The sequence below is a fragment of the Diadema setosum genome, chromosome 13 (genome assembly GCF_964275005.1).
Source record: "Diadema setosum chromosome 13, eeDiaSeto1, whole genome shotgun sequence".
In the NCBI taxonomy this organism is placed as follows: Eukaryota; Metazoa; Echinodermata; class Echinoidea; order Diadematoida; family Diadematidae; genus Diadema; species Diadema setosum.
Genome location: NC_092697.1, coordinates 14,728,053 through 14,743,182, shown reverse-complemented (window position 1 = coordinate 14,743,182; position 15,130 = coordinate 14,728,053). Strand labels below are relative to the sequence as shown.

General features: G+C 39.6%; 1 protein-coding gene across 1 annotated transcript; it reads right to left on the bottom strand.

The window, feature by feature from the left end:
- Nucleotides 1-4,889: 4,889 nt before the first annotated feature.
- On the bottom strand, nt 4,890-5,569 carry LOC140237354 (dynein light chain Tctex-type protein 2B-like). The gene has a single exon (XM_072317290.1). It carries the CDS (start codon nt 5,567-5,569, stop codon nt 4,979-4,981), a length of 591 nt encoding a protein of 196 aa, XP_072173391.1. The 3' UTR covers nt 4,890-4,978.
- Nucleotides 5,570-15,130: the final 9,561 nt, after the last annotated feature.

The window sequence follows — 15,130 nt, the reverse complement described above, 5'->3', positions numbered from 1 at the left end:
CAAAAATTAAATCTTTGCAGTCACCCGTGTACAAACACCAGCGCGCATACACACACGAACACACACAGACACACACACAAGCACGCATGCATTCACAAATCTTCCAAAAAGTATTCTACCAATCACGTCTTTGAATGAAATCAACGTTTCTGTGGCTGTTGGTGGATAGATATCACACTCGATGTCTTGACCTCATTCCTGTAGCTACTTTTCAACACTGGCGCCGCGACACCAACTGCGCTGCTCAGATTTCAGCACTGTTCGACATTGAAAGTGCGCCCCCTTTGCGGACACTGTCGCCATCTCTGCCGTGTTCTTTACGTGCTTAACGCTTTCCAAACGAGCAAATCAACTTGTTCCCTATAAAAACAGTAAATGTTACGTAGATGTATTAGGTCCTCCCTCTCAAATCTACGACGTAAATAGTCATGTTTGACTGACAAACGCCAAAAAACAACAACAAGAACAACAACAGCATTTCAAATCCACTACACAAGGATCATACCTCCGCTGACTGAAATTAATCTTGAAGCAGAATTTACCGACAATGCAACTCACGGAAACCGCTGGTTTGATTTTACTCAATTTTCAGAATCCAGTGAAAGGGGTCATGCATTACAACTCCGTGGATGAGAAGGTGTACGGACATCGGGACTTTCCTATTCTGCTGCGAAAGCGCAAAGACACACACTGGTCATAATCACGGAGCTCCTGTTGTAACTATGATGGCGGAGAGTGAAGTGAAGCACACCATATTTGACTCTGATACTCTCATTAAGTATTTGTGATACTTTCGTACAAATCGTATGGTCGTATAATCATTCAGATCGCCGACGAGAGAAATTTAACCGCAGCAACAAATTTAAAGCCGCAATCGCGTCATAATATTTCCATACATCTCTGTAACCACGTAGAAAAATGCGAAAGTGCTCCGGGAAAGAAAATGTGATCAGTTGGCCGAGGAATGGGAAAAGCCACAAAACAGGTCGACGTCGACGGAAAAATGGCTACGGAAGTCAATTGACTCAGCACCAACTGTTGGGTTAAGTTTGCGGGGAAGAAGATTCCACGTCGTCTACATTATCTTAACTACTCACAAAGGCGCGAAATTTGTTCTGACAGTTTTCTAGCATTACCATTGACACGCGGTGAAGCATTCCCGCATACATTACGCCACGACAGGAGCGGACACTAAAACTGAGATTTTGAGATCCGCAGTGTAGGAGCCTAGTGGATGAAAATAATTGTTATGCGCTGTGCAGCGATCTCTGTGCCCAATGAATCAACAGCTCTTCTCTATTCTGACAATCGCTGCCTTTCCTACTAAATTCGCTATACAAAATATCTTACCACACTTACAGTATGTAGGTTACTTAATGGGTTAGTAGAATCAAGGAGTAACCTAGTACCTTGGTAGAATCTCCCTCTACAGTCCCTCATACTAACATTAACCATTAGAGCAGTATCCATCAAGTCTTCCCTTTGAAACTACATGGCCACAAAATGCTGGCCCATTTGTGGAAAAAGGGCCTACCCCTACATTGCAATCAATGCTTGAAAACATGGCCATCAATTCAAATTCGTCTTCACTGATTTACCTTGCATGTTTACCGCACATCGGTCTGTTGTTGACAAACCAACGTCACCCATCTCATGATGATTAAATCAAATATATATATATATTTTAAGGGTGAACCACTTCGACCTTGGAACCGAGAAAGTGTTGTCCTTGAGGCCTAAATGATTGCGATCGGCTGCAGAATGCAGTATTAATTTTATCTACTGACAAAATGATTTCAGTTGTTCTATAAATACATGTACTCCAATAATTTCTCGCTATCCATACAATATTCCTTTGAACGCATACACGGACACACACGCATACACACGCAGTTGTTTGTAGGCCTATATGTATATGCGCACATTACACACACACACACACACACACACACATATATATATATATACGGACATCCACACAAATAATATATATATATATATATATACATATATATATATATATATATATATATCATACACATATCATACAGATTCATCATAATAATGTTGATTCACTTCTACTTTTGCACAGTACATGGTATTTGTTTCTACCCATTCTCAATGCTAGTAATACAAGTGTATGCGTATCAAAATAATAGATAAATAGATTCGTACTTTTTTATTCATGACGAACTGACGACTCTGTAATGAGACTAGTGAAGACTCGTACCTTTACATTTCACTTTCAGATTGCGGTCTGATGTATTTTGACATACTGGTAGTACACATGTACAAATCGACCTTTGTTGTATCTAATCATTCAGTGGAAGCTCGTTATACAGAAGTCTGATATAACAAATCATTTTATATCAAGGTGATATCAAAGGCCTCAATTCTTTATATTTCTTTGTTTTGCATATACAAGAGTATAAGAATTCTGATTATATCAATGTCATTGTCGTTGTTTTAGATCTCTTCACAGCGAGATTCCACTGTAATCATAGACACCATTTAAGTCACTCACACAGTGAGAAAATTAGCTGATGCTAACGTGGACCCTAACACATAAAATCGCCTTCTTGTTATCAACATATGTAGTACCTAGGTCCTGTTAAAAAAAAAAAACCAACAACATGTAAGTATGATCGACTGTAGCAGAAAGAGCGTTTTAATAACGGCAAGGTGTAGCTCATTCAACAAGATTTACATCCTGAACAGTTTGTAAAACCTCAATAAATATGTATGATCTTAGGAATGTCCAAAAATCGGTTACCAGATAACATTCTTTAAGTAGTACATCATTATTTCTTATCATCGGCGCTCTATACATGATTGTAATTCAAATGCACTCTACGTGATTTATGCAGGTTACTCAACTTGTTATATCGAGGAAAATGCTACATCTGAATTCAGCGCATTTTTTTTTTTTTTTATGATTGCCTGTAAGTGTATGAATGAGGAAATATTAGCTTGGTCAGTGGTTACCAGTGAAAAGTTTAAAAAAAGTTGAAGAAGATAGCAGTGGGTGCACGAATTCATGGATGCCAATATCGTATTTGGAGAAATATCTTCAATGGCATTATCTTACCAATTGACTATGGTAGGACTATAGTTCGACGATGCATCTGCATACACATGATTTAATCCACTACGAATCCATGAATAATAAAAGTCATCAAGAGGAATATTTATTCTGGATGGTCCGGGAACAAAACTCTGACATCAAAATTGTAAACATTGATATCCGAGTAACATTATGGATATTAATGTGCATGTATGTTTTTTTCTGTTCATCTGTTACATCAAAGCTACATTCTCTGGTACACGTAGGTACATTAATTATTCTTTCATTGCATTCAGATTACGCTCACGACTACAAATACTCTACATTTCATTGCCGAGATCGGTCCCCGTACAATAATGAGGTGAAATCTACTGAAAATGCAACGTTGTGCTTGAAAACATCTCCGTATGAAATATATCGCATCGGGCTTGGTCATCCCAATCATCATTTTAGATTACTTGAGCGAATCAAGTGGTTTCAAATAACGTGGACAACGCAAGTATGGTTATGGCATCTCACTTTCCTCTCTTCAGAGAGACGACTGGTCATCTCTCAGAAAATATTGTTTAATCCAATGTCACGACACTCGACGACATGTACGAGTGACTGAGTGGAATCACTGTGCTTGGCTAAGACTTATAGCCTTAACCCTTTGTTTGCCTTGAATATTGATTGACATAGAAAACTCCGTAGCGTTTTAAAACATATCCAAAGACCCCGATACAGAAAGAGTTAAGAGATGATGTGAGAGACGAGCATCGACTCTCTACCAGTTGCAAACTGCGGAATAAATTTTCTCACTTAATAAAGGGGCAATCAGCCATACTAATTGAAATCAATCTTCAAGCTTAAACTGTCTATTCTGGCATACATGTATCTTACAATTCAAAGTGGATTACCTTATCCGAACTGTCACATCTAAAGTGCTTACAGTATCTAGCTTAAGTTGTCATCCCATTCAGCTCTCTCTCTCTCAAATTCTTAATTCTGAATGAATGAATCAGTAAAATAAAATTCGGTGATATTATGTTGTCAAGTCCGATATATCTGTAATTAAAACAGGAATATTGTCCGTACTGCATAACAGAGGGCCTACCTACATGTTTACATACATTGTACGTTCGTACATAACACAAGTATACATTATGACACGATGCCTTTGTTTGCGTGATTAAAAGTTGCCTATTGAAAAAAAAAAAGACGTTGTGATAAACAAACATGTTGGACAGGTGTTATTTCGATAATGAGTTGCAAAGTAATACTCGTCATCAAAGAAGACCAAGTATATCAATCATCTCGGAGAAAGAGTAAGTATCACTGTAAGGGTCATGGAATATCAATAACGTAACAATGTATCTGCTATGGTTTAAAGAAACTTTCTGTTGTCATTTCGAGGTTTGCGAAACAATTACCACGGTCACCGTACCACGATTTAAGAAGGAAAGTTGCATCGAGTTTACGCACAGTGTAGGTTCAAGTAAAGCAAATTTCTCTCAAAGGTTTTTTTTTTTTCTCTCATTTATTTACCATTAGACGGTTAGACTAAAAACTCATCAGTCTACACTTTCCCTTCTCTTTCGCATTTCAACACCCACGAAGCTATTTCTGTCACACAGCTGGGTCCACATGACGACATTTAAAGCTGGGTCCACATGACAAAATATATTAGATGATTATAATTATGCATTGTTCTTGTCTCATTGCGATTTTGTCAGTCACAAGCTCCTTGGTTCAACTCGAAATGCACCGCGTACACCGTAGGTGTTTCTGAAGGTCCCTAGCTCATTTGTCCTACTCAAAATACACCGCGTACATCGTACAAGGTGTTTCTGTAGGTCCAAAGCTCCTTGGTCCTGCTCAAAATGCAGCGTGCATACCGTAGGTGTTTCTGCGGGTCCCTATAGCTCTTTGATCCTACTCAAAATACACCGCGTACACCGTAGCCACTGCGTAGAGGGAAGAGTTCGTGTACTTTGCCGTTGCCATACTGTCAATCTTCGGATCCCACACGCATCGGCTGGCGACATTGACGTCCTGTCCATTCTGCTCTCCAATCACAAGATGGCAGACGATCTTGTACCGCTTGAATCCCATCTTCTTAACCCTGGCCTTGATGACGTCGGAGAGGTTGACGGTCAGCGACGGGACCGTCCTCGGGTTGTACTTCTCTGTCTTCAGTCGCATCTCAAGCAGCTCGCCGACGAAATCGCGGACCTTGCACGAGTCGAAGGTCTCCTTCTCCTCGGGCTGCAGCCTGTACGTGTTCTCGTACCGGATCCGCGGCACTAGCGGCGTCGACTTCTGGCTCTCCTTTTGCTTCGACAGCCGTGTGGCCACCTGGGACCACACCGACCCCTTTCTCGAGAAGAGTCCGGGGCGAACGGACGCCACGCTCTCGCCCGCCTCCGACGCAGTCCCATCCAGTGCCGACTCATTCCCCTCGGCGCTATTTTGTGACACGGCCGAGGGTTGTCGGGCAATTTTCAATAATTTCTTTGATAGCATGTTTCCCTCGAAGACGTAGACCACATGAAGACACACTGTAGTACATTAATATTCAAGTTTGAATACGATGACCATCGATGTCGAAATGTCCTCACGAGTTCATCCAATCAAGATGGCCGCACCATTGTTTTCGATGTCATTATTGCTATATATAAAGTTCCAAAAGTTTTACTCTGTGTGGATGGTTCAGTCAATCATTCAATAACTCCACTCTAGATTTTTTTTAAAAAGAAGAAAAGTTGACACCTCGATTGTATCAATTCCGGCACATGATGTGAAATCACATCGGAGAACTCCTCAATGTCTATCCAGATTCATCCAGAGATCAAAAACCGGTGGAAACAAATCTGCACATCCCATGGATCCTTCCAATAGGCTATGTGAGTTATCACAGGCCCTTGAAAACATAGCGATTTCCAATTTACCGGAATTCACAGGTTGTCGTGAATCCAGTGTATCAACCTTGCGGTTGGCAACTGTTGTGTACACACCTTACTTTCCCCCACCTGATATGTAAATAGAACCAGCATATAGATCGCAACGCCTTTCCAGGTAGACCACTAGTTTCTGCCTACCGTTTGTTTACGCCGTTGCCATACTCGCCCGCGGAAACCCCAATAGCCCTTTGTAGTTTTGAGAATAAACGGTCATCGTATTGCACAACATTGCATATAGCCCCGATGTCTTTTCAAACTCGGCTGCGAGAAGACCCACGTGAGCGCTCATTCGCATCGACAACAATAGAGGCTTCGATTCTTCATTCATTTCCTTCGGGCTACAAATACCACTCCGCCACGCCGCGAAGAATACCTCGCCCTTGCTGTAAGACCCTGGAATCTGATTGAACAATCAATAATGTCCAATCCGCAAACCGCTATCGCGCTTTCACTCGGGAGGAAACTTGCCTCCGGACCAACGCACTTTCTCGAAATTAGTACGCATAAAGAAGCGGTATGAATCGGAGGTCCCAGAAGATTCAACAGATTGGTGGCGTAATTCACTATTGTTCGCATCGTTTTGCTTCGCCTGACTGCCCCTGCTGTTTCCTTCAACAGACCGTTAAGAGTTTAATTTGTTTAAATTCTTGTATCAATGGACACTGAAGTGATTAAAAAGCATTCCAAGTATTTCGACATCATTACATACAGGGAAATACCCCCATTGAGAGTACTACTAGATCTGAGCTCATAATAGCATCAATGAAGAAAAAAATTACTGCAGCCATTATGAAATTCAACTCGAAAATAGAACTTTTGACCTGGAACTCGCTCATTAAACATCGCATGAAATGCTACGTTTGACGTTGGGACTATTTGTGTTTGCGACATGCAAACACTAGCCATTTGATACTTTGCGGAAATTATAACGTAATTTTTATGATATTCCGTATTCACATTTACAATGTCCAATACAAACGATACGTATAGGCCCACTCTTATACGATGTCCAGTAGACATTTTAAGAGTCATAAAGGAGGCAATGTTGAAACTACACTGACAAAGGTGGACGACGGAGCACCTCGCATCACCGGCACCGCGCATCGGCCACTACCCGATCTGTTTCTACTGAGGAAAAATTCGAGGTGTCACCACGCATCACCACGCATCACCACGTATCACCACGAAAAAAAAAAATCATATCAGGGGAAAACCTGTTGGCTAACAAGTGGTACATGTAACTGTCATCTCTTGTTCCGCAAGTAGGGCCTGTATCTTCATGGTGTGTTAGATATGGTTACAGTTCATTCCGAAAATTCGTTTTTCCCCAAGGTTCGTTTATCCAAAAATGAAATCAGATTCAAAGGTTCGTTAGTCCGAAAATGAAATAAGGTTCGTCATTCTGAAGGTTCTTTAATCCGAAAATGAAAAAAAAAAATATATATATATATTAATCCGAAACCGATATAAGATTCGTAATTACCAAGGTTTGTTTATACGCACCTTCTCTTCGTTTTTGGATTAACGAAAGTTTCTTTGGGATGAACGAACCTTTGGAAATAACGCCGAAAAGAATGTTCGGAGTAATAAACATCTAGGTATATAGGGAATATATGTGATTCTGAATAGCGAATATTATTTTATGCTCAAATTAACGAACTTTCGGAAAGCGAACCTTACCTTATTTTTGGATTAACGAAACTTCGGAATAACGCCACAAAGAATGTTCGAATTTACCACGAAGCCTTTTTCATTTTCCGATTAACGACCATCTAGGTATAGGGAATTTGTGTGTTTTCGGTCGGGCAGTACCCACTGCACATGCTCACAAGGGTCGATTGCTCTCCCTTTCTCGCAGCCATACGCGTGCAAGGAACCATTACCGCGGGCAAAACAGTCCTATATAGCTTCTCATGTGACACCGCCGTACATTAATGTTCATTAGCCGTTCAATCTCCCTCGAAGATACAGTAATTGTTTGAATATAATGGCCATGATTGATTTCGACTTGTCTTTATTGTTGGGAAGTTGATAGAGCAGGTTTCATGGACGAAGTTCAGCCTTGGAGACCTTAGAGCTTGCTTGAAGAGCGAACAAATCGGAAAAAGCACACTGCAGCCAATGAAATAATGCTATAAAAGGAAGGTGCACTAATTCATCAGTCAATAAAAACACTTTTATAATTATATCAAAGCACAAGTGCGCTAACGTCTGCTCGGCTGCCATCGGTATACCGGTCCCAAATGGACGACGAAATTTTATGTACAAGTACTGATGAGAATCATAGCATGGAAGTTATAGTTTTTCTTACACATTGTATTTCACACTTTTATTTTACATAGTGAAAAGCTTTATTCTTGTTCTTTTTCCCCTCACTTTGTCAATTCGGTAATGTTGAATGCTTAGATATTTCTTCTCGTTGTTCTTATTTTCCCCTCACTTTGTCAATTAAACGGAAAAATGTTCTAGTTGCTGCTGTTTTTCCGCATTTAGTGACTTTTTGGAGGGGATTCTAACCGATAATTCGGGAACTCTTATTCATCCTTTTGTGAAAGTTAGATCAAACGTAATGTTCAAGTGTTTTCCTAAAAACAAAACATAAGATCAAGTAAAACCTAAATCATTGTAAGTCGATCTATGGACACAAACTGCGTCATGTGAGATATAGGAATTATAACACTGCAAATATGATTACGCAACCGAATTATAAATTGGTCGCTATTACAGGTTTCCTGACGTCGTGCTCCGTTAAGCACAACTTTAATTACCAAATCACACTTAAGTAAACCTATGTCGAGAGGCTCGCGTCCACACACGCACACACGCTCACACACTTTACATCTTAAACATGCCAATGTTTCAACTTCAATTCAATTTCAAATTTCAATTTCAATTACACTTTATTTCCATCAAACAAGAAGTGATTTAATATGAGGCTGTTTTCAAAGGGCGGGAATTCAACTTTGACATGAACTGAATTTCGAACTAAGTTTCCGACGCCCTCCCGCTATCCATTCATGTTTATAATAGATTAACATACATGTGTGGATCAAGGTAACTTCTGAGTAACTGTTAGTGGCGACGATTAGGTCGATAGGTATTGATTTTAGGTATTATTAGGTATGGATATTTACAACTTAATTTTCATGAAAATACACTTAACACCTTCTGCAAGTCAAACTCTTTATTGAAGCAGAAAATATGCAACAATATATCCTGACACTGTCGTTAGAGAGTGTCTAGACAATAATACGTGACTGGCAAAAATTCCGACCTCGCACAATGAATCAAAATGAGCTGCTTGGCATCACTGAGTAATGCTTTCTAAAACCTAGGTATATAAACAATATTCCGTGGTAAAATTAACTTCCATGCATCAAACACACAAAGCAGTAGTGAATATACGCATGTCATCGAATACAAGACATAAAACAGGCAAGTTATGTAATCTCATAGTTTCTCATTATATCCTACAAGAGTTCTGGCGGTCCTAGTCACAAAATAATGAATGCGAATTATTTGAGTTGGGGACGTCATGAACTCAAGTCCCCAAATCGCTGGCATACAAGATTTTTTCTCTTTGTGGACAGTGGACGAGAAGAAACAATATCCCTCAAGGAAATTGTTTCTGAACTTTAATGAATCATCAATGACGACCCTGAAAAGAGAGAAAAGGTTTATTGACGGAAATAACAATTTAAGAATACTTGTAAGTGAAAATCAGTTGGAGAATAAATTATGAGCCATTGACATCAGGCACTTGTTTACTTTGTATTTGTGATTATTGTCGAAATCACTGTTTTTCAAAATCATGCTTATTGTCAAAATTCCAAAAGTTTTCTTTGCTTGCTCGATTGCAGTGACACGATCGCGGCTCCGCTTTTTTTTTTTTTCTAACTCTCTTAGACATTGAGGGGAGTTTCCTTGTTTAACCAAATACAAGTAGCATACAGTAATCATCATTAAATTACATTAAAGAGTAATTCTGTAATCACAACTGTGAAAATTTAATCGAAATCGATTTTAAGTCATGACATTGTCAACTTTCGATGATTTTTTTTTTTTTTGTCAAACACTATCTTCTTGAACAGTTGGTACCAATATGCAAACGTGTGAACTGATATTAGTGATAATGTCTAAGTCTCAAAATCATCCAATGATTATGTAGGCTATACAACAACAACAACAAATCCACTTGTCTGCTATTAAAGTTTTAAAACATGATGTTAATCCTTGCTGAATAACTTCAATAATGATCAGTCACATATACTTGGCTTCGAGATTGGGGCATAACTGAGTTAGAAAATAATAATAATTAAATACAAAATCTGACAGGTGCAAGAATTCATGTCCAAATCTACATGGCAAATTTTGAGGCAATGACATCATCAACTCAATCATTTCCACATTCATGTTGACTGTTCAAGAACTTTTGTGGAACTTAGCGAAACTTCAAAATTTAATAACATTCCTAATTTCAATCCGCTTTTGGCCAATTGCTCATTGTTGAGCTTGTTAAAATTTACTCTTCCTTTTCAGACTTAACTTTTAACCGGTTCGGAATTGCCTTTTAAATCAGACTGCATACCAGCTGGTGATGGGGCATAAACTATCAAGTTTTGGCAGACGCCGTCCACTTTCCCTCCCCTTACATGCGCTCCTTGAACAACCTTCTCTATCGAAAACATACATTATATCATGAATACCCGGTAGGCCCTACACGTCTTGACACTGTTACGTCAGCGAAAGTGCTATATACGTTCAAATTTAAATGATGGAAGTATATTTCAATAAAAAAACAAAGGTAATAAAGGTATCAACAACAACATTCAATCATCAACATTGTGTGTGTCGTGGGAATTAAGAAAACACATACTGAAAATGCAGTGTATGTCTTTGTACTCTACACACATCATATTCAAATGTATTGCCATAATTATGACGGTTATAAAACTCGAAGCTCACAATTACCATTTTCGTTATGCAAATAATGATATTGTTTGTTAACAAGGGAAAGTGACAACACCATGCTGTTCACGTTAATGGCGGTATGTTTGCAATATAACATTTTCTTGAAAGTTTGCATGGCGAAGAAAGTGAGGGAGAAAGGTTTGCGGTTTGCGGTAACACCATGGTAACACTATGTAACACCATAGTAACACCATGGTGTTCAAACCTTCTCCCCTGATACGATTTTCTTTTTAAGGAGCTCAAGTTCATTTTAGGATGAGTAGCCTCCAAAATATCTCAATGAGAAGTGGTCATCAACCTCTGAAGTGGCTCAAAAAGTGTCATAGCGTAAAAATGCAACACTGCCTTGCAGCTATTGACGGACAGTGAGTCTACATTTGGACGGTGGGATGTAGCAATAGACTGCTGTGTAATGCGCGTCACGGATATGTTTCGCGTCTCATGATTTTAAGTTGTACTCTTCTTCATTAAACCAAATGCCACCAGGCTCACCTTTGCTTACGTAAATAATTCAACGCGCTCAAATGAAAACAAGTGGTAGTTCAGTTTTTGTCACAGGATGCCCTCTGACCAGAGAAGGTATCCTTAATTCCACGAGAGTTCCTGGTAAACTGACGCGGGTTTCACAACCTCGGAGACTTCGACGTACTCTCCCTGGTCAGCCCCATTGGACGGTTGGTCCGATGTCGGGGTAGGGCCAATCTTTGGAATGGTTGTCGCGTAGACGTTTTGGGTCTCACCACGCACAACCTGCGCAGGATCGTTGAGGGAATATGACGGTGGTCGACTTGAGGGTAGATTTGGGGGAGAGACGTGAGAGGCTTCGTAGACATTTCGTCCATGAGGGCGCCCTTGGGGATTTTGCAGACGACCGTCGACGGTCACTATGGGACCAACTGGATTGTAGATGTCGCAACTACTGCTAGGTTGTGGGTCGCACATATCGCGGTCGCTGTCCAGGCCGTGCATTTGCTGTTCGTCCGCCTCTGTGTGTGACGGACGTTTCAACGAGGCGATCCTGTGTGACAAACATGACGACCATTAATTTCTGCATCACGAGCTTAAATGTAATTGGTCCTTTGAAACACAAATCCAAGAGTCTGTTACACGACGTCAAACACTTTACCAAAATACAATAAGATTCACATAAGTGGAATCATACTAAAAAACAGTGATAAGGATATAAAATTGGCGTACAAACCGAGTAGAAAGGCAAATCCTAAGCCATCATCACTTACATAATAATGATAATGATAAAAATGATACATTGTTATAGTAAGTAGTAGTAGTAGTAGTAGTAGTAGTAGTAGTAGTAGTAATGATAATAATAATAATAATAACATTAATAAAGATAAGAAAAAGAAAAAGTTATTTCTTATACAGCGCTTTATCTAGCTACAAACTACTCAGAGCGCTTGCTCTCCAAAATAATGTTAAAGAAAATGGAAAATACAAAAAAATACAATAAAGATCAATACCATACAAGGTAATATATATATATATATATATATATAGAGAGAGAGAGAGAGAGAGAGAGAGAGAGAGAGAAAGAGAGAGAGAAAGAGAGATGTGTGTGTGTGTGTGTGCCCGCGTAGGGTGTGTGTGTGTGTTAGGATGGGGGGATGTGTGGGTGGGTGTGCGTTAGTCACGCACGCACGTGTAGGTGTTCTATCTTTGTTCTTGCTTACGTCTTGTAACAGCAGAAGCTGACAATTCCAACAATGATGATGACCACCACAGCGCCCGCTATTATCCCGATGAGGAGAACATCTGGTGCAAGTAAAGAAAGAGAGAGAGAGAGAGAGAGCTCGGATCATTTACGGACACGCCTTGTATCTTCAATGGTTTCAGATCATTAAAGAATGTGTTTCAGGAACGATTTAATCAATCAATCAATCATTCAAACGCAATGATGCAAGATGGATCAGTTGGAACAGTACCTCTTCTTGCGTCTAGACTGATCACGCCAGGTTTTTATCGGATGAAAGATTGACCACATGCAATCATCCTGATGTCTGTGGAGTTCATGTTTCAATTTGCTTGTTGTTGCTGGGATTTTATTTTTTTTTTTCAACTGATCATAAGTTTCAGGGACAAGCCTTTTCAACAAGGCTGTTTAGATTACAGAATTACATCATGGATTTGCTTTGCCCACTTCCATTCCCACCCCCATTCAAAAATTTTTATTGCAGTAGAAAATGACATTATAGCGACTTAATTAACAAAATTCGTTGGAGTTTGGCTATCACAATTTTGACGCCAACGTGAGAACAGTCTCGTTGAAAACATTTAAAATGCTTGGCTAGGTCCAAATGCAACAAAAACAAAATCGAAGAAATAATCTTTGCAGTCTACATTGATAGAAGAGGCGTTAGAGAAGTTAGAAACAAGGCTAATGGTCCTACTGGGTCCTGTTGCCTGGTTCTGGCAGGTAATCGGGGTGGTCCTCTCCCACTCCCCAGTCGTGCCGTCACACGTCCACGTCACCGACTCTTCCTGGTCGTCGTCACACGCGATGGTGATCTCCTCGCCGGCGACGTACCGCTCCTTGTCCTCGCGGACGCTGCTCGACGGCGGGATGTCCGTAGGCTTGTTACATATGGCTGCCGTTTTAAAGGGCAAGATGGATGTCAGTTGTTTAGGAAGTCCTGGGTAATCCAGGTGATTCTCAAAAGACCAAATTTTACATATCAATAAAAACTTATAAAGGGGGCATTACGTTCAGAAATATTTCTTACCAGTTTAAGGATAGAGCATCATTTCAATGCCTTAACCAAGATTATGCTGTTTTCATGAAGTGCGTTTGTTTACAATTCTACCGCAACAACATTAACAATAGTGACATTTTGTTACCATGATTGCCTATGAAGACCAAGACTAGTTCTCTTGTGAAGAGATAAGAACATAGTTACAATGATCCATGCTAAATGGTGATAAGACAGCTAAGAGTACCAATGGTAAGTAATCGTTGCTATACCGTGGTCCAACATTACACTTGAGTTAGTTCTGTAGATAAACAGAAGGAAGAGCTTTGATGCAAATAGAGGTTGGGTTTTGATTAAAGTAGGAATTCTATTCCAGTTATGAGTTATAGTCTTGTAAGAAAGAGTAAAATCCTATGAGTACAACAGTAAAATTTTGATCAAAATTGGATAAACATTAGGGAAGTTATGATACTGTAAATTTTCGCTAATTTCTGCAGAACATTTCTCGTTCACTTGACGAAAAATATGCAAACGAGTAAGCTGATGATGTCATCATTTCACAATTTTCCAGTGATCTTGTACTCACACCAAAAAAACAAAACAAACAAAACACGAAAATTCATTGTTTTTGTTATCAAAATGTAAAGCATGATTTTTTCCTAGTAGTCCTGGTTGAATAAATTGGGAATAATGATGAGTTAGAGATATCGGCATTTGAGACAGGGGTAGAATTGCGTTTGAATTAAAAAAAAAATGGAAATGTTAAATTTTATATACAAATTATATGGTAAGTTATAAGGGGATGACACCATCACTTCACTATTTGCAGATTTATATTGCCTGTTCAAGAGCTGTTTCCTGAGAAATTAGCCGAACTTCAAAATGTCATAACTTCCATCTTTTTCACCCGAGTTTGATCACATTTTCATTGTTGCTAAGAAAATTGTACTTCTCCTTTTCATACTATCTTTGGACTGCACTAGAATTCCCCTTTAATCGCACCCCACGAGACAGATTCCTACCTGTATCGCAGTTGCGCCCAGTATATGGCGACCGACAGGTACACTCATAATCGTCGTCACGGGCGTTGGCTTGGCAACTTCCATGAACGCAAGGCTTTTGCAGGCACGGTCCAACTTTATTTTATTTATTCATTTTTTTTTTTTTTTTTGGGGGGGGGGGGGTATCAGAGATAATGAAAAAATACCAGTAATCAATAAACTGTATTGTCGCAAGAAATAGTGAAAAGTAAACTGCTGCTGCAATTGGGTTCTTTTTTTTCTCACGTCTGTGCTTTGTATAAGTTCGTGCAACAAATGTCGAACCAACACCTTATACCGCCCGACTGATCAAAATAACATCTTATCGTCGGCTGAGAACCAGAAAGGCGTAACTGCATTTTTTGAGGAGTATTGGATGATTGGTATTATGTTGGAGAGTTGGATCTC